The sequence below is a fragment of the Trichoderma harzianum genome (assembly GCF_003025095.1).
Source record: "Trichoderma harzianum CBS 226.95 unplaced genomic scaffold M431scaffold_2, whole genome shotgun sequence".
Classification (NCBI taxonomy): Eukaryota; Fungi; Ascomycota; class Sordariomycetes; order Hypocreales; family Hypocreaceae; genus Trichoderma; species Trichoderma harzianum.
Window position 1 is genome coordinate 580718 of NW_020209250.1, and position 24763 is coordinate 605480.

General features: G+C 50.3%; 6 protein-coding genes across 6 annotated transcripts; 5 read left to right on the plus strand and 1 right to left on the minus strand.

Moving 5' to 3' along the window:
• Positions 1-1671: 1671 nt before the first annotated feature.
• Positions 1672-5377, plus strand: M431DRAFT_477855 (hypothetical protein; the record flags this gene model as incomplete). Its single annotated transcript, XM_024915615.1, has 5 exons — positions 1672-1811; positions 1888-2199; positions 2272-2408; positions 2526-2655; positions 2743-5377. 5 exons carry the CDS (start codon positions 1672-1674, stop codon positions 5375-5377), a joined length of 3354 nt encoding a protein of 1117 aa, XP_024778348.1.
• Positions 5378-6180: 803 nt separating this feature from the next.
• M431DRAFT_503626 (hypothetical protein) lies at positions 6181-7496 on the plus strand. Its single transcript, XM_024918335.1, has 3 exons — positions 6181-6379; positions 6622-6694; positions 6769-7496. Exons 1-3 carry the CDS (start codon positions 6307-6309, stop codon positions 6998-7000), a joined length of 378 nt encoding a protein of 125 aa, XP_024778349.1. The 5' UTR covers positions 6181-6306; the 3' UTR covers positions 7001-7496.
• A 3184-nt stretch (positions 7497-10680) lies between these two features.
• Positions 10681-15618, plus strand: M431DRAFT_503630 (hypothetical protein). Its single transcript, XM_024918336.1, has 10 exons — positions 10681-11240; positions 11342-11362; positions 11427-11434; positions 11540-11551; positions 11613-11650; positions 11733-11764; positions 11832-11951; positions 12018-12079; positions 12172-15216; positions 15278-15618. Exons 1-10 carry the CDS (start codon positions 11093-11095, stop codon positions 15383-15385), a joined length of 3594 nt encoding a protein of 1197 aa, XP_024778350.1. The 5' UTR covers positions 10681-11092; the 3' UTR covers positions 15386-15618.
• On the minus strand, positions 15263-16486 carry M431DRAFT_283392 (hypothetical protein). The gene has a single exon (XM_024914032.1). The coding sequence runs from the start codon at positions 16374-16376 to the stop codon at positions 15756-15758; it is 621 nt and encodes a 206-aa protein (XP_024778351.1). The 5' UTR covers positions 16377-16486; the 3' UTR covers positions 15263-15755.
• A 1316-nt stretch (positions 16487-17802) lies between these two features.
• M431DRAFT_477859 (hypothetical protein) lies at positions 17803-21870 on the plus strand (the record flags this gene model as incomplete). The annotated part of the gene is made up of 2 exons (XM_024915616.1): positions 17803-17914; positions 17972-21870. The coding sequence occupies 2 exons, from the start codon at positions 17803-17805 to the stop codon at positions 21868-21870; spliced, it is 4011 nt and encodes a 1336-aa protein (XP_024778352.1).
• Positions 21871-23599: 1729 nt separating this feature from the next.
• On the plus strand, positions 23600-24333 carry M431DRAFT_477860 (hypothetical protein; the record flags this gene model as incomplete). The annotated part of the gene is made up of 3 exons (XM_024915617.1): positions 23600-23656; positions 23769-24014; positions 24124-24333. The coding sequence occupies 3 exons, from the start codon at positions 23600-23602 to the stop codon at positions 24331-24333; spliced, it is 513 nt and encodes a 170-aa protein (XP_024778353.1).
• Positions 24334-24763: the final 430 nt, after the last annotated feature.

Sequence of the window (24763 nt, forward strand, 5' to 3'; positions counted from 1 at the left end):
CACATACTAATAAGAAGAGTAATACGGAGGATTGTTGCTTAGACTTGGAGATGCCCACCAGCGATCCTGGCCACGGGCAGGCTAGGATCTAAGCCTAAGCCTAAACTTTGATTCGCTCCATGTGCCGTGTCGATATTCAAGGGCCGTTGTGGCGCCCAGCACTTGAGGTCATTCCTGGCATCGTGGACCTCAGCCCCACGAGAATATTGAATCGACTGACCCCAATATGAATCCCGGGGGAGACAAGAGACTCAGTCTGATTGCATGCCGCATCTGATCACACACATGCAGTGGCTCTGGGCTCTGACCCAAGCATCTCCGGTGGCTGCACAGTCCCCAGGCAGGCACCCGGATGATCAAATAGTCGTACCACCGGGTTGTTCAGCTGCTGCGTGTGGATGGTAGCATTCGAATCCAGTAATCCTCCTACATACCTGTGTCCGTACTCGTACATGCACACTTACTCTACATTAGTACTGTAGGTGGTGTTTAGGCACCATCCAGCACCGTCCAACACATTACATCAAATTTGATCCAGTGCCCGATGCACAATGGAGGCCCTGTCCTGTCCCTGGCCGAGCTTGTTGAAGTTGACGCCGTGAGAAACTTCTAGCCAATGCTGCTAAGCACTGCTAAGCTCTGCTAGTGCTGTGCCTGTATTTGCTAGCACCGCTAGAGCATCGAATGGATGGATGGCCCGGAGTGCCGAGCCGTGCCTGGCCTCGTATTTCTGGCGCCAGTTGATGCGCTGTACCTGTGGCTCGTACCTGTACTTGTGCCTTGTGCTGGAATATTTTTTCATCTTTCATCCCACCAGCACCATACGAGTAGCGCCGTGATCCAGCTCCCCCACTAACTACCCGCAGCCTTCTATCGGGACGCTTTGGCTCTTTGCTGGCCTTGCGGGGGTCTGTCTTGGCTCCGGCATTGGAGGCGTTGGCTTTTGCTGAAGAGGCGTCACGATAAGGTACGATTCGATACAGCACGATGCCGAAGATGGCGTCTCGTGACCTGGCGTCTCTGTCTGTCTGGCTTCTCCCTGCCTCTTCGGATGGCTGCAGACTGCTGAAGACGACGAGAACCCGTTCCCTGATATCGGCCACTTCCATCTAGCTCAGGCTGCTCGACTCCGGCTGACCGACCCTGGATCGGGACGGGGGGTGTGGCTCTCGCCTGCATACGCGCCCTACTGGATTCTGATTCTGCGTGGATGGACAAACAATTGCTCATGCGTACGGTACGGCGGATCCAGCAACCCTCTGTCTGTGTGAGTGGCTCCTTGTCCCCTGCGCGCGCTTTGCTGGGTAGCCTGGGATGGCATGATGGCCCAGCTCTTGGCTCAGGTTCAACCTACAGTAGGTCGAGACTCGATCCTGGCCGTGTCAACTTGGGAAAACATATTGCAACGACGCCAAGTCTCCGGCCTGCCGCCTCAGCCCCATTAGTCTCTTTCCCGAGTCCCAGGTAGGCCTCTTCTGTCCCTGGCTCGCCATCGTAGAAACATGTCCTCGCCGAGTACAAGAAGCTGGGGGTTATCCGCAATTGGACGCTGCTGTCCCTCTCTTCTTTCTCTCGTTCAACCCTAAGCCGACTCTCTTTTGGTTTGGGCCTACTACATCACTCGTTCCCCTTGCTGCCTCTTGCCATTGGCGAGAGCCACAACCCGCAACCATGAAGCCTTCTCCGGCGGCTTCGTTCTTGTCGATCTTTCTGCTCTCTCTGACGTCGTGCCGCGCCCAGGAGCTCCAGAAGCGCGCTCTCGTTGCGCCGCCCTCGTTGGACAATGGCTGGACATATCAGGGATGCTACATGTATGGCGTCTTCCTTTCCCCTCTTGGCAAACTTTAGCTTGCATTGCCTACTCGTATGCTGACTGGAGCAAAACAGCGATGTTGGACGTACAATCAGCGACGCGGCCTTTACGGATGATGAAATGACCAACCAGGAGTGCGCTACTTATTGCTTTGAGCATGACTTCCCTTACGCCGGAACAGAGTACTTCACCCAATGCTACTGCGGTTCCACTCTTGCAACGGGAGGTGTAAATACTACTGCTACGGACTGCAATGCTCCATGCGGCGGTAACTCGACTGAGGCGTGTGGTGGTCCCGGCCGTCTTACTTTGTATAAGACAGCTCAAATCACAGGTCCAGAGGTCAACCCGGGCCCCGATGGATGGGTGTCCAAGGGATGCTATTCGTAAGTTTTGCGAGCCCTAAGCATGCAGCTAGCCTCAGCACCGAATCTAATCATGCTAACGCATGCTCGCAGTGAGGGCACCACTGGGCGAGCTTTGACGTTTGGTTATGGTGGCGTTGCCAATGCCCAGATGACCGTGGCCGCCTGTACATCAGGATGTAAGGCTGCTGGATATACCTTTGCTGGTGTCGAGTACGGTGGAGAGTGCTGTAAGTGAGCCCGACGCCCGCCAAGCGGACCACGTCTCGTGTGACGGGGTGTGGTTATTCGTCTTTTATCGTTCCCCTCCAGATAGCTGACCATTGGTAATCCATTCCGACATGCAGATTGCGGCAAGTCAATCTCCAATGGCGCGCTGCCGGCGACAAGCGGCTGCACAATGACCTGCAACGGCAACCAGACCGAGTACTGTGGAGGACCCGGCCACCTGAACATTTATGGCCTCAATGCCGTCCGGTAAGCAAAGCAGAAGCCAGATGATGAAAGAAGCTAGGATGGCGGCGATCCTCTCGTATTGCAGATATGCTAACATGCCTTGTGCAGCGACGGAACTGGCACCACTTCTGCAGCTCAGCCCGCCCAGACTGGTGCCTGTCCTGGCCAACCAGCTGTGGTGAGCAAATACAACTGGTACGGTTGCTATACCGAAGGAACAAACTCGCGGGCCCTCGCTGCCAAGACGTATGCAGATGACGCCATGACCTTGGAGAGCTGTGCGACCTTTTGCGTGGGCTACACATACTTTGGAGTCGAGTACAGCCGAGAATGCTACTGCGGCAACTCCTTTGGCGCCGGCTCCAAGCTCACCACTGCATCCGACTGCAGCATGACTTGCAGTGGTCAGGACTGTGAATTCTGTGGCGCCGGTAACCGATTGTCCGTCTACTCGCTCAATGCTCCCGGCACGGGTACCTCATCGGGGCCCGCCGTACCCCCCTCCACCACTTCAGCTACGACGCAGCCGACTGGATTCCCTCAGGGATGGCAGTCTTATGGATGTTACGTGGACGGGGTCAATGGCCGCATTCTTAACACCCAGCTCCCCGACGATGATGACCTGACCCTCGAGTCTTGTGTCCAGTCCTGCGCCTCTCAAGGATTTACCATTGCCGGTGCTGAGTACTCCAAGCAGTGCTTCTGCGGTAACAACATCGTCAACGGCGGTGCCAAAGCTGCCAACCAAGGCGACTGCAACACTCCTTGCGCCGGTGACGCGACCGAAAACTGCGGCGGCGGCGGCAGAATGAGCATCATTTCCAAGGGGGCCCCGGCGGTCCAACAGCCTCCTGGACCTATCCAGCAAGTCGGTAACTGGACCTACCAAGGCTGCTACGAAGACAATGTCAACCAACAGCGCACTTTCTTCTGGCAGAACATCTTCGCCAACACCATGACCCCTTCGCAGTGCCTGAACCAGTGTGCCGAATTTGGTTACATGGCTGCCGGCTTGGAGTATGGTCAGGAGTGCTACTGCGGCGACCCAGAGAACATCAAGACCTCTGGTGCTACGAAGAGGCCCGAGTCTGAGTGCGGCGTCCCCTGCCCGGGCAATGCCAGCGCCATCTGCGGTGGTGGTTCTCGCCTCACCACTTACTTCTGGACCGGAACACCCTTCTACTCTTGGAGCTTCCCTGCTGCTGGCACTGCCGCTGCTGGTTCCTATGAGCAGCTCATTGGAGGTGTCTGCATCCCCCTGATGACCACCCAGTCCATCACTGGCAAGGTCACCTTCCTTGAGAAATGGGGCACTGGTGAGCCCAACTCTACTGGTGCTTATGAGCTCGACCTGTCTCTCGTCGACCAGTACCAGCTTGCATGGCGAGAGATGCACGTCAAGACCGACATTTTCTGTGCTGGAGGTGTCACTCTTCCCGACAAGGCTGGCCGACAGCTTACTGTCGGAGGATGGTCTGGTGATTCCACCTATGGTGTCCGTCTGTATACCCCCAACGGCTCCCCTGGTGTCAACGGCACCAACGACTGGCAAGAAAACGTCGACATTCTGAAGCTCCAAAACGGCCGCTGGTATCCCACCGCCATGAACATGGCCAATGGCTCCGTGCTCGTCATCGGTGGTGAGACGGGATCTAACAGTGCTCCTGTCCCGACTCTCGAGATTCTCCCTTTTACCGGCACCGCACCGCTCTACATGGATTGGCTGGAGCGTACCGACCCCAACAACTTGTACCCCTTCTGCACTGTCCTTCCTTCTGGTGGCATCTTTGTTGCCTACTGGAACGAGGCTCGTATCCTGGATGAGAACACTTTTGCCACCATCAAGACTCTGCCCAACATTCCTGGTTCAGTTAATGATCCTCTTGGTGGACGAACCTACCCCCTTGAGGGAACCGCTGTCTTGTTGCCCATGCACGCCCCCTTTACTGATCCTCTCAACATTCTCATCTGCGGTGGTTCTACCGAGGGTGCCTCATATGCTATCGATAACTGCGTGAGCACCTACCCCGATGCTGCAAACCCTACCTGGGAGCTTGAGCGCATGCCTTCTCAGCGAGTCATGCCTTGCATTGCTCCTCTTCCCGATGGCACGTACATTATCATGAACGGTGCCCACCACGGTGTTGCTGGATTCGGTCTTGCTACTGACCCCAACCTGAACGCTCTTCTCTACGATCCTCAGAAGCCCCTCGGCTACCGTATTACTGTCATGGCGAACACTACCGTCGCTCGTCTGTACCACTCTGAGGCCATTACTCTCCTGGACGGTCGCGTGCTTGTCTCCGGCTCTGACCCGCAGGATGATGTCAACCCCGAGGAGTACCGTGTCGAGACCTTCACCCCTCCTTACCTGAAGAGCGGCAAGCCTCGCCCATCTTTCACCATCACCAACAAGGACTGGGGCTACGGTAAGCCCATTACCGTCACCCTTGGTGCCGCTGCTCAAAATGGCGCTATCCAGGCCTCTCTGCTTGGTGCCGTCACCAGCACTCACGGCAACTCCATGGGAGCTCGCACTCTCTTCCCTGCCATCTCCTGCACTGGCACCACTTGCACTGTTACTTCTCCCCCATCCAAGTACATTGCGCCTCCGGGATGGTACCAGTTCTACATTCTGGACGGCGGAATCCCCGCCGTTGGTGTATACGTCCGCATTGGCGGCGACCCGGCCCAAGTCGGTAACTGGCCCAAGGGAACTGGTTTCACCACTCCAGGTGTTTAATTTGCTTGTTGGATTGTTTTATTTTTCTTGTTTTGGATATGACGGATATTTTTAAAGCTACTACTCTAATGTAGAAACTTAGTGAAAGGGAAAGCGGGAATTAGGCTTGTCTGTATTGCAAAGGCAACCCATGGTAATAGAATTGGGAACGGGGAAAAAGGGCCACAGAGACAAAACAAGAATAATATACCCCCAAGAACATTACTTTGTCGCTTGTCATGAAGAGTGTCATTCGACGTAAAGCTTTTGCTTTCTTCTATTATTTTTTCCCGGTTTCGTCAAGACGGTAGCTATGAGGTTGATGGGGAGCTTTGTCAGGATAGGTCGTTTTATGAATGAATGAATGCAAATTATCATAATTCTTCTTCAATACTCGTTGATGATGTTGTTTGGCTCTGATGTAAATGAGAAGCTGATAGCAATTGAATATTACAACCATGTTCACATGTTTCCCCTGAATTGTCGTCTATCAGATTCTGTATTGGGGTAATCCTGCATTCCGTACCTGAATTGGGGGCCGCACAAGAATCGGTACCGTTATGCTTATTCCACTTTCTTGTTGCATACCGCAGGCTTCATCAATTCATTTGATGAATTAGTTGGTACAATAGCAAACTATTTTATCATCCAATTACACAAAATTATGATTAAATTAGGCATACACTGCAGCTACAAGTGAGGTAGCAATTGATACCAGATGCCTTGTTGTCGTATCTCGCAGGTCGCGAAGCACGTGACCCGCATGCGATCTTTCTTCGGCCTCCAAATTTCGGCCGACATGGGTAAAATCAACGCCGCTGACAACGAAACTGAGATCGGACTTTTCTCGCCCTCCAACAACCCCTTCGAAGAAAAATAGCCTCAGCGGCCAGTCCCAACGTCCCTTTTCGCGTTCCCGAAACCCATCTCTTCGTCCATCGTCTTCCAAAATGGCTGCCCTCGCAAAGGCCATCAACGCCAAGATCCGGTCCAACCCGATGCTGAGCTATGTCTGCACGACTCGTACGTGTCAACGCTTCGCGAGTTTCTTTGTCTTTCTTTTATCGGAGCCTAAAAAAGGCGCCTGGGTGCGCGGCAGTGAGGGGGGGAGCTATCTTTTGGCGATAAATCGCGCCTAAAATGCTTCTTGCTCGACTTCTTGCCTCTGTCATCCTCAAGGAGCAAGCCCTATCGCCGAGTACCCAGGCGATCTCGAACATGTTGGTTCCCGAGGAAGCCATAAGCTAACACTACTCGGCCAATAGACTTCTGGGGACCTGTATCGAACTTTGGCATTCCCATTGCCGCCGTTTTGGACACTCAGAAGAGCCCTGATCTGTAAGAAAGCTCACCCTGCAGCTTCCGCCGATACCGGCCCGTTTGCTAATCAACTCTCGTTTTCGTCCGTATAGGATCTCCGGACAGATGACCGCCGCGCTTTGCGTTTACTCTGCGACTTTCATGCGATACGCCCTAGCCGTTTCCCCCAAAAACTACCTTTTGTTCGGATGTCACGTCGTCAACTCGGCGGCGCAGCTGACCCAGGGCTACCGATACCTGTCATGGCACAAATGGGGCGGAAAGGAGAATGCTGCGCTGCAAGCTGGTGTTGAGGCTGGCAAGGAGACGGCTCCTCTTAAATAAGCAATATCGGGGAAAAAAGGGAGCTCTGTTTTGAGCAAATGGAACTGAGATAATTAACAGATGGATAGCGTCACGTGGAAGAAGACGTTGTTCGCGGTATGATACCGCAGGGAGGGCCGGGGGTTGATGAGAGGCTAGTTCGAGGAGTTTGCATCTTGAGACTTAGGGGTTTTCAGTGACTTATAGACTCTCTCTTATGTGCTGAAGATTTTGTAGCCGTTGGGGCCATATGCTTGTTTCTCTGGATGCTTTTGTTGAAGATATTTGAGGGCTGAAGGAGGTTGGACAAAAACGGCAAGGCTGGATAATAGAAATGGATCAATGCTTGCAAAGAGCGTGGACGAAGCGTAAAGTGAGATGAACGTCCATTCTTGTAACAACATTGTATATCTATTGGGTAGTTCTAGAGCCAACATGTGATAAACACGTGGTTTTGTGCCTTGCATTACCTGTACTAAGCCATAAGTGGTGGTCAGAGATCGATCCGTGGACGTTTTACAGCTCAAAGTCGGAGACAATCACGGCATCGTTTTGGGGGAGGGCCTTAGGCTGTGTCGTCTGATATCTCCAGGATAGGCAAAAGGTGTGTTGCCCTGGTAGGCATAGTTAGAGTAGGTAGCTGCTTTTGGGGCTTTTGCGTCATGTGGGCCGAATCTACAGGTGACAGGAAGTAAGTGGCTGACATGCTTCGTTTCTGTCTTCTGGAAAAAAGAATTATGATTAGAGGTGGAACATCCCGAGTCCCTATGACGGAAGCAGAGAGTACATTTGGAAAAGTACATAATGGGTGCTTCGCTGCGATTCGGGACTTTCCAGCAGGCTTGCCCGAGGCTATCCTCTTTTAACCGGGGTTAAGAAATCGTGACGAAGGATATTCGCTATGAGGTATTACAATGGGATTGACGTATGATGGAAGTAGGCTATTTGAGGACTTAGCCAATCAAGGTTGGTGGGAATGACGGATGTTTTGGTGGAATGATTCATGTGCTGCTGTTGAGATGAGCATGAGCAGGGCTGGAGATGTGCGTACAGGAGTAATACAGGAGTAATACGGTAGAACGGGGGAACTGGGCCACGTCTCACGAGATGAGAAAAAAAAAAATTATCAACTTGGAATTGCCAGATTGTCCAATGCCATGATCGAGCCAAGAAACCGATTTCGGTGACTGCGAGTTATGAATACTAGTAATTCATGACTTCAGTTCTACGTTACATAGCTACGTTGAAGCTCAATGGAGGATCCGACGTCGGAGAAATTTCGCTCTCTTTTTTTTCCCAAATGGCTATTTTACAATCTTGACTCCGTCCGAAGAGGAATAGTTTAGTACAACAATGGAAATTGCTAAGATGCAAGGGCGGATATGATTGCCATTCGCTCGATGTGTTTCGATTTAGGCGACGGGATTTGTCTTGGGGGGTTGAGATAACCAGGCGCGCTAATCGGCCCTGCTGGCTATCGGCTATGGCTATGATGATGTGCGAGCGGGAGAGGGAGAGAAAAAAATCTTCAACTACAGTGACTAGCTCCCCAAGTTCTGTCACGGCCCAATAAGCCGACTCAGGGCGCCCATTTTACTCACCTCCACCGGCGCTAGATGGCGATATCCAGATGGCTGAAGGGTAGTGCAAAGTCGGCTTCATGCGCCGAACTCGAACTAGAGCGGGGGTGCCTCATTCGTCAGCCCGAGTTGGGGGGAGACGTGAGATGCAACCCGAGATCTATCTAAAAGGGCCCCCTTATTTGCACACGGAGTACATCTGCAAGATGTGCCGCCCATGAAAACTAGATCGGCCCTTGGAAGTTGGAACTACCTGGGAATACGGGGGTCCTGAGATGCGACGGATCCGAAGACGGATCCCCCAGCAAAACACCCTCGGGCCGGCGTTACGATACCAATTACGTTTTACGGGCACTTCCTCCGAGCCGAGCAAGAGGTGTGACCAACAGGATGACACGGCGGCGGCTCAAGCGAAATGCTGGCACAAACGGATGATCATCACGCGGACTGGCGATAAATGATCGGGCTGGGACGAAGTGAAGTCGTGTCGACATTTCCCGAATCTCCCATGCTGAAAGGCATCAGCCGCGTCTAGGCGAGCTTTGCTCGAAAACCAATGGTGCTCTGATCCTCGGCAAAAGCATCAGATGAGAAGAGAAGACGCACGACGGAGAGAGGGGTTGCTCCCAATGGACCAAAGGCAGCGCCGGGATTGGCGAGACGTACAGTAGAGCGTGGGTGGTCATCTCTTGGTTAACGGAGTTCATGCACGAAGATCCAGATCCAAAGTGCTTGCGGTGCGGTAAGCACTTCTAGCTCCGGGCGTGCCAGATACTGTACAGTTACAGCTTGAGAGAGAAGAAGAAAAAAAAAAATCCCCCAAAGACAGAAGACGGACTGCGACAACGGCGGCTGATGCCATGTTGCCTCAACAAGCTCCATCCATCTCAGCAAGCCAGCCCTCTTCTTTCTTGGCTCTCTCGGTGGATACGAATCTGGTTAATGTAGCATCTCGCACCGTCCGCTAGGCCGGGTATTGCGCAGATTTAGTTAACCCAGGACAGCCGCAGAAAAAGAGAGCACAGAGCAATCCCGCTCTGGGGACTGAAGCTTAATATAACAGCGCCAAACTTGTAAGAGGCTGCGTTATCCCGGCGGGCTGATTGGCCAGAGGGAGAGGCTCCGCCCGTTTGAGCTGGAATTTCGTCGAGCTAACGGTGATACAAGTTGGTTTTAGTTGGTAACGATCCAAGCTTAGGGCCCCCATCTGGCGGGAGGAAAATCTGGTATGTAATGGGAATGACTTTCCACTATGGCTTTGGTAGGACATGATAAGATGAGATGGGTGTAAGAAGAGCCAAAACAGAAAGGGAAAAAGAAGAAAAAACCAAGTTACAGAGAGAGAGAAAATTGAAAAGAGCAATTTTCGAGACACACCCTCAATTGCCACATTCAATACTCCCTCTGTATGTAGTTTTTTTTCTCTTGGCTTCGGGTGGGTGCAGAGTTTTGGTTTGACAGACAGCTCCCCCTCATCTCCTATACTGTACGTCTGCTTTCAGCCAAGCCTCTTGGTAAAACAACATGTTAAACATCAAATGTCTGTTCTGCTCCTTGTCTCACCGACAGGTCCATCAGCTGACGAGGCGCCATGGAAAAAGCTGAGACAAGATACTTGCTTGCTTGATCCTTTTGTCCATCCAACGCCGTGCCGTCCATTTTGCTCCAACGCCGTAGCCGCCATATTCCCAGATTTCCTGCCCCCCCTCCTTACACACCTTATACCGCCAATCTTGGCCCAGGTTGAACGAGGCACTACAGCGAATAACGTAAGGACGCATCTGCCCCAGGCCATGTGCTTGCGTGGGCGAGCCAGAGTGGGCGCCCATGGACTAGGTAGGTAGAGAGAGTGTCTGGTCTGTGTCACATCACGTCAGGATGGTTGGCGTCTCAGTTGCTTGCGCTCGGTCCACTCTCGCTCCTGCTCGCGCTGGCTCGGAGATTTTGGCTCTCTTGCCGCGGAGATCAAGATCAATGCTATGTACATGTATTGATTGCAGCGGCAGTGCTCCTCAGTGGTCTTCCTTGTGTGTTCTGTGCTGTTGGATACACATCTCTAGGCTACATAGGGAGAGTCATTTGATGCTTGGATTACCCAGCTTAGCAGCACCTTGATAGCCTCGGCCATCATTTTAGACTTAGTAATGGAACATTCAAGGGAAGCACAGTGCCGAGTGTCCAGTAAAACTTGTTGAGCTCTCCCAACTCCCGCCTGCACCGATGCAATCAGCGTCACAAGCCGCTGAAGCTTTGACTTTCCGGCGCTCGTCGCTCAACTGTGACTCGAGACCCCGCCCCCACTTCAACAGCACTGCAGACCCCGCCAGCCCTTCCAAGTTAAGTTCCTACCCCCAAACCGAAACCAAACCGGCCGAGCTTGTGGCTTCTCAGTCTTAAAAAGCAGCCGATCCGGCCGTTTCCCTCGAGCTATCTTTTTGCTGAGCTGCTCTGTTTTCCCTCTTTTCCCTCTCCTCATATCCTCTTTCTGGGCCAGTATCTCTTGATTTTTTGCTTGCAGCCGACCCTGCCCACCATGGCCGGCACTCCGTCTCCTCACCCTCAGCAGGCGCTGACCTTCAACGATGTCTTCGAGGACGACGACATCGATGAGCCCAAGGAGGCGCAGACCATCCACCACATCCGCGCAAACTCCAGCATCATGCAACTGAAGAAGATTCTCGGTGAGTCGCAGCCTTCAGAGGTGCTCCGCCGGTGCCAATTGGCGTGAGACCGAGCCGACAAGAGACTGTTACTGACTTGTGGCTGCTGCTGCGCTGAATAGTTGCCAACCGTGGTGAAATCCGTAAGTTCAACAACCCCACCATGGCCTGTCGCGTAACTCCTTGCTAACCTAACCCCTCGCGCAGCCATCAGAGTACGTTTGAACCAGAAAAACCAGCTTCGACTCATGATATTTCCTATTCCCATCTGTAGCGACGCATTTCAGTGGTACTAACGCGCATTTGCGCATCGCGAATAGATTTTCAGAACAGTCAGTCGTCCCTCTGTCCGCCGCTGCCGCAAGAAATGCAAATGCTTACCCCTCCTCGCAGGCCCACGAGCTGTCATTACACACAATCGCTGTCTTCAGGTGAATAATGGGAAACCCCGATGAAACAATCTCGATGCCGTCTTGGGACAGGCTAGCTGACTTTTTATTTCCCCCTCCAAAGTTATGAGGACCGACTCTCCATGCACCGTCAGAGTATGATAACCTTTCCTTAGATGTGCCCCGCGCATGATCTGTGCTCTGTACTGACTTATTTTCCCAGAGGCCGATGAAGCCTACGTCATTGGCAAGCGAGGCCAGTACACCCCTGTCGGAGCTTATCTCGCCGGCGACGAGATCATCAAGATTGCCGTTGAGCACGGCGCTCAGCTGGTTCATCCTGGTAAGTTTTTTTCCATGCCTTCCTTCTAATTTTTTTAAAGAATATTTTGGTGCTAATATCATTCAGGATACGGTTTCCTGTCCGAGAACGCTACATTTGCCCGCAACGTCGAAAAGGCCGGTCTTATTGTAAGTCTTTGGCCTGCATCCTATATCTACTCCAACCTCTTCGAGCCATTCTATTTTCTTCGACCTCCAGCTGACTCTGATGCCCATTATAGTTTGTTGGCCCTACTCCCGATGTCATTGATGCTCTTGGCGACAAGGTCTCTGCCCGCAAGCTTGCCATCGCTGCTGGTGTCCCCGTCGTCCCCGGCACTGAGGGTGCCGTTGAGAAGTACGAGGAAGTCAAGACCTTTACTGACAAGTATGGCTTCCCCATCATCATCAAGGCTGCCTACGGTGGTGGTGGCCGTGGTATGCGAGTTGTTCGCGATGCCGAGAGCCTGAAGGAGAGCTTCGAGCGAGCCACTTCCGAGGCCAAGACCGCCTTTGGCAATGGCACCGTCTTCGTCGAGCGATTCCTCGACAAGCCAAAGCACATTGAGGTCCAGCTGCTCGGTGACAACCACGGCAACATTGTCCACCTGTACGAGCGTGACTGCTCCGTTCAGCGTCGACACCAAAAGGTCGTCGAAATTGCTCCTGCCAAGGATCTTCCCTCCGAGGTCCGAGACGCTATCCTCAACGATGCCGTTAGACTGGCTAAGTCTGTCAACTACCGCAATGCAGGCACTGCAGAGTTTTTGGTCGACCAGCTGAACCGCTACTACTTCATCGAGATCAACCCCCGTATTCAGGTCGAGCACACCATTACTGAGGAAATCACCGGCATTGACATTGTCGCTGCCCAGATCCAGATCGCTGCTGGTGCTACTCTCTCTCAGCTCGGCCTTACCCAGGACCGAATCTCCACTCGTGGTTTTGCCATCCAGTGCCGTATCACCACCGAAGATCCCGCAGAGAACTTCCGACCAGACACAGGAAAGATTGAGGTCTACCGATCTGCTGGTGGTAACGGTGTTCGTCTTGACGGTGGCAATGGCTTTGCTGGTGCCGTCATCACTCCTCACTACGACTCCATGTTGGTCAAGTGCACAGCCCACGGAAGCACTTACGAAATTGCTCGCAGAAAAGTCCTCCGTGCCCTCATTGAGTTCCGTATCCGAGGTGTCAAGACCAACATCCCCTTCCTGGCCTCTCTTCTGACACACCCTACCTTTATTGATGGAAACTGCTGGACAACTTTCATCGACGATACCCCGCAGCTGTTCGACCTCGTAGGTGGCCAGAACCGTGCACAGAAGCTGTTGGCTTACCTCGGAGATGTTGCCGTCAACGGCAGCTCTATCATGGGCCAGATTGGTGAGCCCAAATTCAAGGGCGAGATCATCACTCCTGAGCTCTTCACTGCCTCCGGCGAGAAGATTGACGTCAGCCAGCCTTCCCAGAAGGGTTGGAGGAAAATCATCCTTGAGCAAGGCCCCAAGGCCTTTGCCAAGGCCGTTCGCGAGTACAAGGGCTGCCTTCTCATGGACACCACATGGCGAGATGCCCACCAGTCTCTGCTGGCTACCCGTGTCCGAACTATTGATCTCCTCGGCATTGCCAAGGAAACTAGCCACGCACTTGCCAACCTCTACAGTTTGGAGTGCTGGGGTGGTGCCACCTTTGACGTTGCTCTGAGATTCCTCCACGAGGATTCATTCGACCGTCTGCGCAAGATGCGAGAGCTGGTCCCCAACATCCCCTTCCAGATGCTTCTTCGTGGAGCCAACGGTGTGGCCTACTCTTCCTTGCCCGACAACGCCATTGAGCACTTCGTCGAGCAGGCCAAGAAGAATGGTGTCGACATTTTCAGAGTCTTTGATGCCTTGAACGACATCACCCAGCTCGAAGTCGGCATCAAGGCCGTTCACAAGGCTGGCGGTGTTGTTGAAGGTACTGTTTGTATCTCTGGTGATATGCTCAACCCCACCAAGAAGTACAACTTGGCCTACTACATGGACCTTGTCGAGAAGCTTGTTGCCCTCGATATCCACGTTCTTGGTATCAAGGATATGGCCGGTGTGCTGAAGCCCCACGCTGCCGAACTCCTGATTGGAGGCATCCGCAAGAAGTACCCTGACTTGCCAATTCACGTTCACACCCACGACTCTGCTGGAACGGGTGTTGCCTCCATGGTTGCTTGCGCCAAGGCTGGTGCCGATGCTGTCGATGCCGCCACCGACAGCTTGTCTGGAATGACCTCCCAGCCTAGCATCAACGCCATCCTCGCCTCTCTGGAGGGTAGCGACCTTGACCCCGGTCTGGACCCCAAGCAAGTCCGCGCTCTTGACACCTACTGGTCTCAGCTGCGTCTGCTCTACTCTCCCTTCGAGGCCCATCTCGCTGGACCCGATCCCGAGGTTTACGAGCACGAGATTCCTGGTGGTCAGCTGACCAACATGATGTTCCAGGCTTCGCAGCTTGGTCTCGGATCCCAGTGGCTTGAGACCAAGAAGGCCTATGAGCATGCCAACGACTTGCTTGGCGACATTGTCAAGGTTACCCCTACCTCCAAGGTTGTTGGTGATCTTGCCCAGTTCATGGTGTCCAACAAGCTGTCTCCCGAGGACGTCAAGGCTCGTGCCTCTGAGCTTGACTTCCCTGGCTCGGTGCTTGAATTTTTTGAGGGTCTGATGGGCCAACCCTACGGTGGCTTCCCCGAGCCTCTCCGCACAGACGCCCTTCGCGGACGCCGGAAGTTGGAGAAGCGTCCTGGTCTCTACCTCGAGCCCATCGACTTTGTCAAGGTCAAGCGCGAGATGGGCAAGAAATTCGGTGCGCCCGTCACCGAGTGCGACATTGCCTCGTACGTCATGTACCCCAAGGTCTTTGAGGACTACAAGAAGATTACGGCCGAGTTTGGCGACCTGTCAGTTGTGCCAACTCGATACTTCCTTTCTCGACCTGAGATTGGAGAAGAGTTCAACGTGGAACTCGAGAAGGGCAAGGTCCTCATTCTTAAGCTTCTTGCCATCGGTCCTCTGAGCGAGCAGACTGGTCTCCGCGAGGTCTTCTTTGAGATGAACGGCGAGGTCCGACAGGTTACTGTCGCTGACAAGCAGGCTGCTGTTGAGAACATTAGCCGCCCCAAGGCTGATCCTGGTGACTCTAGTCAGGTCGGTGCCCCGATGTCCGGTGTCTTGGTCGAGCTTCGTGTTCACGAAGGCTCCGAAGTCAAGAAGGGTGACCCTCTTGCTGTTCTGTCAGCCATGAAGATGGTACGATTCCTCCTTTCCCTTTTTTATTTACATGAAAGCATGTTGCTAACAGTGATGATAGGAAATGGTTATCTCAGCACCCCATAGCGGAAAGGTTGCCAGTCTGCAGGTCAAGGAGGGCGACTCCGTGGATGGCTCAGACTTGGTGTGCAGAATCACAAAGTCCTAAGTTTGTTACAAAAATGCAGGTAGAAGGGTTGTCTGAAATTCTATGGTGCTTCTTAACGGGATGTTTGGACCGGGCAAACAGGTAAAAAGCAAAATACTTCCCTAGGGATTAGCACAACTGGCGTGTGGTGGAGAAGAAATTTGTTATCAGCATTGTTATTCAGTATGACTATACAAGATATGAAATAAAGTTCAGTTAAATCATTTGGCTCTCCAATATTTCCCTAGCAAAAGAAGATGTGTCGTACTTGGCCAGACGTCAAATAACAGAGGTGATGAAGCAACATATGATAGCAAAGAACATAAAGAAAAGGGACACAAGTATAGTGAGGAGAGAGCTTAGATTGTTCGTCTCTTGCAATAAAGCCCATCTATAGCTCTCCACTTGCTGCGCCTCTTGAAGATGAAGAATTCGGGATCGTCCTACGATATGGACGGTAAGGACAACACAGGATGACGCGGTGACTCGATGGCGATGGGCGGCGATGCGTTGAATCTTGGGCAATGTTTGCAATGGGGAGACAAACTAGTAAGTAATACGGGGACTGTATGGCTGGACGATGGCCCGGTTGATATGGCATGACGTGAGCGGCATATGATAGAGTAGAAGTGGTGGAGGGGAAAGGAAAAGGTCTCTCGTGGGCGAAGGCTTGACGTATTGTGGGTGAAGAATATGGGGTCTCTGGGTATGGAGTAGACTGCCGAGAGGTGGGATGTTGAGGCACTGGCGATGACGAAATTGAGTTACGCTTCTTCTTGGTAGGGAGGAGAGTGTCGAGATGGTAGTGTTGGTCGTTTGCGAGGGAGCGCTCTTGGAAGGATTTCCATGCGCGAGAGGTTCTTTGTAGGATTTGGGAGGAGAGGGAGTTTAGTTTTGAGAGGGGGGTTGGTGGAGTTTGTTGGTGAGGTGGGTTGGGGACGTTGTTTGGGATTTGTCTATGATGATGTCTTGGTTGGGAGATGTTTGGTACGATAACTGGATGGGTGGGCATGTTTGCGGGTTGGGTGATGGGGATTTTGGAGGAGGGGAGGTTTATGGTTATGGTAGCTTTTCAGTCTGTTGGGATGGATTTTGTTATTGGGCTATGTGTATGTGTTTAAGATTTAGGATGTGGAAAATGGAGATTATGATTTGGTTATTTGAAGGGCTCTTGTGTTTGGCTGTTTGAGGTGAAGGTTTAGAGGAGAGCAAAGGTTGGAGAGCAAAGGTTGTCTATTTGTAGTTGATGCAAAATGTTGTATTCACTCTACGTAGAGGTAAGGTATTGAATGGAGGGCTTAGGTAGTAGATTGCAGAGGTCATCATGAGAGGTTGAAGCAAGGACGTGGAGTTTAGTGAAGTTGGTCCTTGATTCTCTCGTGGTGTTATATTACATGCAGCGCAAACTTCTCTTTACTCACCGTCTTCATCTGCTCAACTTATCTGGTGGGATTGATATGAACGCCCTCACGCACTTTCATCAACTTGGGTCTTATGAACTTGGATAAGTATTCGCGTTGGCCAATTGACATGAAGCAAAAGAGTTGTTTGAGGAATAATGCTGGCCAACACCTTTGGTTATACAGCATCCTAGTGACTGCTACTTATCTGGTTTGTCAAAAAGCCCCGATTTTTACCATCACTATTGTTACTTTCTTCTACTACCTTTACTTCTTCTACTACCTCTACATTCTTCCTTTTTTCTACTATGTCTACTTTCTTCTACCTTCTCTATTATCTCTACTTTCTCTTGTGACGATTTTTCTTGCGACAAGGCTTCTGAGTTGACTTGAGGCCGAATCAATGGACGGGAGGGAATTACTAAGGTAGGCAGCACCCTAGTACGTTAATACATGTACTCGGTTCTTGAGGTTTCCGCTACTATCCATGGATCGCTATTTTTTCTTTAATACCTGCCCTCATTATTAGTACAATTTTTTAGTATCTGCTACTATAGTTATATTTTTCTAGTATCTGCTCTTTAGCTATATTTCTCTGGTTTCTAAGACTAACCCTTACTATTTGATAAGGTAGCTTCAATCGGAGACATGGGATGCTGGGTAGAGACTTGGGCTACTGGGTAGTATTTTCTTAATAAACGGCGCATTGAGACCTGATTTGATTACTCCCACAGATATACGTACTTTCTGTTGTAGTTACCTATGAACTATTGGGCCAGTCATAAAGTGTTAACCCTGGCTCGTATGTTAGGCTATTGGGCTACTGATAGAGTACTGTATAGAGTATTGCTGCCCAGAGTTCATGTATTGCTGCCTGTCCGAATAGCAAAAACGTACCGCTACGGCAGCAATATTCATTATATAACTTTTCTTTATACGGCATCTTTAATTCACGGTTATTTTCTTTTTTAATTGATAGTCTCTTAAACTTTTAGCATCTGTTATATACTTCAATCCCCTCTCGTACTTAGGACTAGTATGGCCAATTTCACGCATTCGGTGATTACGGGGAACAGTATTGGGCATAATTCAAACATCCACCAAGGCGACACCATCATCAATGTCCCTCAGGGCAATTTGCAGATCTCCTGTTTGTATTCCATTACACTTTAGGACCCCAATGTTTGTCTTGTTAACTTTCAAATAGCCTATCCTGGAACAGGACAACTGAACCTTGAATACGTTCCCGCCAGCTTCGACGATGCGAGCAAACAGCATCTTTCCATGTGCCTTCCACATACACGAGAGCAGATACTCAGTGACATTCGGGCATGGATTGATGGCAATAGCGAAAAGGGCATTTATTGGCTCAACGGCATGGCTGGTACAGGGAAAACCACCATCTCCCTAACAATCGCTCACGAATATCATCAAAAGAAGCGACTGGGAGCAAGCTTCTTTTTTTCCAGAGGTGGCGGTGACCTCGCATCAGCGAAGAAGTTTGCGGCTACTATATCCGTTCAGCTTGCAGAGCAGTCTCCAGAATTACGACAGCTTATTTTGAATGCCGCAACATTGAACCCTCGAATCGGTCACCTCAATCTATACAACCAGTGGGAGAAGCTTGTCCTGGAGCCCTTAGGCTTATTGGAGTCGAACTCCGTCCAGCAGCCTCTTCTTATTGTGGTCGATGCCCTTGACGAATGTGATGATGAAAAAGATATTGGAACGTTAATCGAGTGCTTTGCTAGCACTATTGCGAATGTCAAAGAGATACCAATCCGAATATTTATTACAAGCAGACCGGAACTTCCAATCCATCTTACATTAAGTCGCGTATCTATTAATTTACGTCAACACTTTGCCCTTCACAGCATTGAACAAGCTATTGTGGATGGCGATTTAAGGATATACTATCAGTATCACCTAACGCAATTATCACAGCGGTATGTGTGGGACAAACGCATTATACTTGATAATGCTATTCGGACTCTTGTCGAAAAAACTCATGGATTGTTTATCTATGCCGCTACAGCCTGTCGGTTCATCAAAGAAGGAGGTATAAACTCAGAAAAACGGATGTTGAGTCTTTCTGCTCCTGGACCTTCTGCCTCTGAAGCAGAAAAAGAGCTTGACGGCATTTACACCACAGTGTTGGAAACTTCGTTCAGGACGGAATTATCTTCTAAGGAAGCTATAGAACTACAGCCTGAGTTTCAGAAGATTGTTGGGTCCGTCATGGTGCTATTTGATACGTTGGCCTTAACCGACCTCGTTGATGTTATCAATGGGGAAAAAGAAAGAGTTGAGTCAATGATCAACAATCTTAGATCTGTCCTAGATATCTCAGAGGACGAGAGACGCCATATTAGCATCCTCCACCCCTCTTTCAGAGATTTCCTCCTCAACCCTGGAAGATGTTCTCACAATACATTTAAAATTCCCGCCAAACAGTTGCATTATGATCTGTTCGAACGCTGTTTGGCAATCATGCATGGTTCTTTACCAAAAAATATTTGCAAACTCAGAAGTCCAGCTGCCAAGGCACGAGATATTACCAAAGATCAAGTGGACACATGCATTTCATTCCCGATTCAGTATGCTTGCAGATACTGGATACAACATCTTCAGAGCAGTGGGCGAAACTGGATGAATCATGGAGGCATGAAGGATTTCTTCTGGACAGACTTTCTCGGCTGGCTAGAGGTTCTTTCTCTACTAGGTCGGCTATCTGAAGGAATAAATCTATTAGCAGGGCTCCAGTCTTGGCTACACGACACATCAAAGAAGAAGAACTTCCAGCTAAGCCTTCAAAGTCAATGGAAGAAGATAAACTTGTTTCCAAAGAGTAAAGCCTCCGACGCGGTTAATACCAACCATGCGAGCGATACTTCTCAGAGCCTTGGTATGCTTATACACGATGCCAAGCGATTTGCCTTTCAGCACAGTGGTATTATTGAAGAGACTCCGCTACAAATATATTGTTCAGCATTAATATTTAGCCCTGAGCAAAGCCTCATCCGTCAACTCTACCATACTGAAATTCCAAGCTGGATTATTCCTTCCTTTAAAAGGCACAGCACATGGCCCAGATATACGCAGGCCTTGTGGCACCCACAACCAGTCTGGTCACTTGCATTCTCGCCCGATGGCAGTTACTTAGCATCCGGATATCACGACGGAGCTATTTGGCTCTGGGACGCTGTAACAGGTGCAAAGCAGCGCATGCTTGAGGGGCATGGGAGTGGAGTTAGGTCGATTGATTTTTCTCCCAAAGAGGAGCTCATAGCCTCCGGGTCAGAAGATAGCACGATTCGGTTATGGAACTCTACGACTGGCGCAACTCGGGGCATCTTGACACTTGGCATAGATATTATTTTCCAGGTTGCGTTTTCACCAGATGGTGCCTCACTCGCATCATTCTCTACAGATTCAAACCACTACACAGTATGCATGTGGAATATCGCGAGCCATGCAAAGCAATGGACATTTAAGTACGATGATGGACGCGTGCATATCTCATTCTTATCTGATGGTACGCATGTTGCCTACAGCAGCAGCTCCGTGACCGGCCTCTTAGACTCCAATACAGGAAAATCTGTGTGCATTCTGGCTGAATATGGAGGGAAGATTTGTTCATCTAGACTTGCTTCCAGCAGACAGATGGTAGGAGTGAGAACATACACTCAAATTATGCTCTTTGACATTCAACCGAGTGCAAGACGGCGGTGGCAGTCTAAGTCTGAGCTTGACTATCACATCAAATTGATAACTTTTTCGCCTGACGATCGGGTCCTCGCTGCACATGTTAAGGGCCGCATCGAACTACTCGATACTACATCTGGCCATAAAACGCATACCATAAGCTGCGACACATATATGGAAGAATTTGCATTCTCGGCAGATGGAACATTCATCGCATCATTTTCGTACGAAAATAAGATCCGGTTCTGGGACTTGTCTGTGGGCAGGCAGCAGTCCGCCACCGATTTCGACTTTTTGGAGTGGTATATCACTATAAAATCTAGTTGCGCCAGATTTGTTGCATTGTTGACAAAGCCCTCCAAACGAATTACAGGCCTCTATGAAAGTCAGTTGTTCATCTGGGATGCTCAAGAGATGATGATGAAAAAGAATTTTCGTGTCACAGGAAAAGCAAAAATTCTAAGCATGACATTCTCGCCCAATTCTCAATTTATAGCAATCTGCTGGCATAATAATGTCGTTGACTTGTTCGAATGGGAGTCGGGAGAAAACATCCTCACAAACATCGAGGCGAATAATATTATTGTATATATTGAGGTCAGCAGATTTTCCCCTGACGGCAATTTCCTTGCCATATACACTCCCCACCATGATACGCAAATTTGGGATATACGACGAAGAACCGTCGTCCACAAGTTCCAGTCAAGATATTCAAAGGTGGCATTTTCGCAGGATTCAAAGCGCATTGTATATCTATTGACAAGCGAGAAACTATCCATGTTCGATCTCGGGACATGCGATCACTTGGCTCAAATCGAGGTAGGTATGGGAAGATTGTGTCATTGGAGCTTTGACTCGAATAATCGGCTTGTTCTATTTTACTCTGCGAGCTCAAGCGGTCCCTCTCAAAGACAGCTCAGGGGTGCTCATACGGAGTTAATCTCCCGTGTCATCCAACTACCCTCTTCTATCTCTCTTCTCAAACCAGTCCCAGCTACCAACATCGTTATCACAAGATGGGATGGCAGATGTGAGATCTGGGATTTGACAACTGGCACGGTGATGGGAAGTTTTGAGAATGCTGGAGAACTAGCATATAGCCAATTGCTTCCTTGTAAAGCTCACTTGCGAATAGATGAGGCTATAGTACCAGTTTCGAAGCCAGACTCATTGGGCTGCTGTTCTCACAGACTATCGCTCGAGAGTCTTTGGATCAAGCGCGGCAACGACAAGTTGGTGTACATACCTCCTGAATACGCATCTGCTCTCATCACTGTGGGGTGCAAGGGTGTTTTATTTCAGCCATTTAAAGAAAGCAGGTGGAATATTTTCCGTTCCAATTCGGAACCTATCAATACTTTGGAATTTGACTTTTCCGGGATTGAAGACAGGTATATCTAATGCTGCGCGGACTTTGTCCAGGGAAGGTTGAATAGAAGAAGATACGTCACTAGGTACTTGATGATTTCTCTCATTCTACCTACCTTAGTACCTAGTAGTGCCTACTACCTAGGTAGGTAGTATAGTAGTGTCTTGAATTCTCGCCGTGTGGCTTCTTATGCTAATGTCAGCTAGCACAAAACATCCGATCGGACGCCGCACAGGAAAGTCAAGATGCAGTGAATGAAAATGAAGAACCGGTTTATGCAAAGAAAATGAGACCATGTACCAACAAGTAACCTTGGAAGTAGTACTAATGCAGCATGCAGGCATATCTTGGTTCGTGAGGGGGAAGCTCGAACGTTGTTCGACCGGACCGGATAAATGGACGGCGCAACTTGTACCAGCTTGGTAGCAGCAGTACTAAGAAGCTACTAGGTACTTTCTCCGCGTCGGCCGTCAGTTGTAGCGCCCGGGTGGATGGGATGGATTTGATGGGAAAACGGAAGAAATGGAAGATGCGCGCGCAAAACAAGTCGAGCCATCAAATGTTAATGCAGATACAATAGCCTATCAGCTGAGGTTTGCATAACGGTTCAAATCATCTCGTGTGTTATCTTCATGTTGTCTTTATGTACATGGCAGGGCAGCGGTTCGTATTTCTGTACAGTACAGTACAGGTACCGGCAGGTGGTCTCGTGCTCTCAAGTACTTCCATACTTCCGCCATCAGCACCAGCATCAGCATCAGCATCATATCAAAGCGGAACGGAGGGATTATCCCGCCATGCCCGTACATGCAAGGGCCCCTGAAACTTTGCCCGTTATCGGTCAGACTTTTCGCTGTCGTTGAGAAGTAGATTACGAGTTACAGTACGAAGCAGGAGTACAAAGTATAACAGGCAGAAAGATTCCCGCGTTTGGTGTCTAAGCTCCCTGCCGATTGATCCATCCTTGCGCTTCCCCGTAAGCTGGGGCTAGTAGTAACCCTGCCAATTCATAGGACGGCAGCTGAAGAGATCGGGCCTATGGAAGGAAAGGGAAGCAAGGGGGAAAAGCTTGCAGAAACTGGGCGCAGTACAATGATTGGAGGTGCCTGATGGATATGTATAGTAGATAGCTGATAAGGAGTTGAAACTAAAACTAAAAGAAACATGTACGAGGTTTGCATCTGATCTCAGTTTGAACTTGAAACCTTGAATACGGAAGATGCCATGCCCACGCGGGATTTGTGGAGCCCTGGAGACGAGCTTTTAGCGGGCTGCAACAGCGCTGGGGAGCCCCCGCAAAAACACTCAGCGAGCCTCCAGTTTCCAGTTTTTGCGTCGTAGCGCCGCAGAGTTTGATGAATTCGGTGGCAATCTGCCGGATCCCCGCTTCCAGGCTTCTGCTTTCAGCACCTCTTGGCTCCTCTGTGTCTTGACTTTTTTCGGCCATTTTGGCTTCTTCCTCTCCTCCTCTTCCTTGATTTCTTCTTTCTCCCTCATTCATCCTCGCTTCTTCCACCTTCCTCAACAACACCGCTCCTATCGGCTTTCCCTCCAGCCCAGTCGCAGATTTTGCACCTCGTCCACGCTCAGTTTTTGAACCTTCACAGCTACTCCCGGCCGCACACGCGATCTTACTCGTTTATGCGCCTGCTAGGAGGAACTCCAGTTTCCAAACTCGCCGACCGCTGCGCTCCATACTAGATCCCTCCCGCCGAGACAGAAACAGAATTATAGAACACAAGAGAGGGAACTACTATCAAGATGGAGAGCCTGCAGCTGTCCCAGGTCCTCGCCGACTTGAGCAATCTCGGCGCAGCTGTATGTCTTACTTGCCATTGGCTTACCTCTTCCCAAACACCGCCCGCATAAGAACCTTTCCTTTTTTTTCCCCTATTTTTACCGTTTCTGACTGTTGTTGTTTCAACGATAGGAACCTGCGGCCGCAGCCGCCATTGTCAACGCCAACCTCCCCGTCATCCAAACCGAACTCATTAAAGACGACGCCCATGCATCTTCTCAACAGCAGTCGAGGCCATCGTCCGGCCTGAGGCGCGCATGGTCATCCGAAGCTGCTATGCAACCCAAATTCGACAAGATGGGGCGCCGCATTCTCATCAGCTCCCCCAAATCGGGATCTGCCGCCAATTCCACCCCCGGCACTCCTCAACCCTCTACTGTAAGATGCGCCACCTTTTGCTTGAGAATAGGAGAGAAAAAGTTCACAACTAGAGTTTTCCCCAATCTACTTGCAATGTATAACTAACCGAAGCTTGCTCTTCCTTTAGTACGATGACGATCTCGAGCGAGCTAATACCCTCATGGCTCTATACGACATCCGCGCCAAGCTCAAGCAGCAGGACAACAGCAGCCTCATGCGAGCGCGCGAAAAGATTAACGCTTTGGCTCAGAGGCAACAGGCCCAACAATTCGCCGAGCTCAATATGAAAAAGGCCGAAGAGATGCGACGAAACCGATATTCCTTCCCAAAAGTATAAAATACTACGCTTTCGGCGCTTTCTTTTCGCCTCGTTTTGGTTTGCACACATAGCATAGCGCAAACCGTAAAAGCTGGCGCGGCCAAACGAAGGGTCCTTGAGTTTCCATATGGTACTCATTTTGAAACCCTTTCTCTTTTGATCGAAAAACAAGGCGACAAAAGTAAATAATGATACACGTTTCTTAACCAACACGACCTACGACCTACGACCTAAAATTATACGTTATTCTCAACGATGAACAAGCAAGTCAATTTTGTACCGGTGGCGAACTGGGATATGGTTGACTTTGGAAGACGGGTTTTACTTCTTATACCCTCCTTTTTTGGTATTTTTGGATGATATTCTTGGGTTTTTGAGTACACGGCAAAAGGACGGTTTACCTGGCAGCCACTCTCCTTTACACAAGCGGAATCAAGCACGGAGTCTT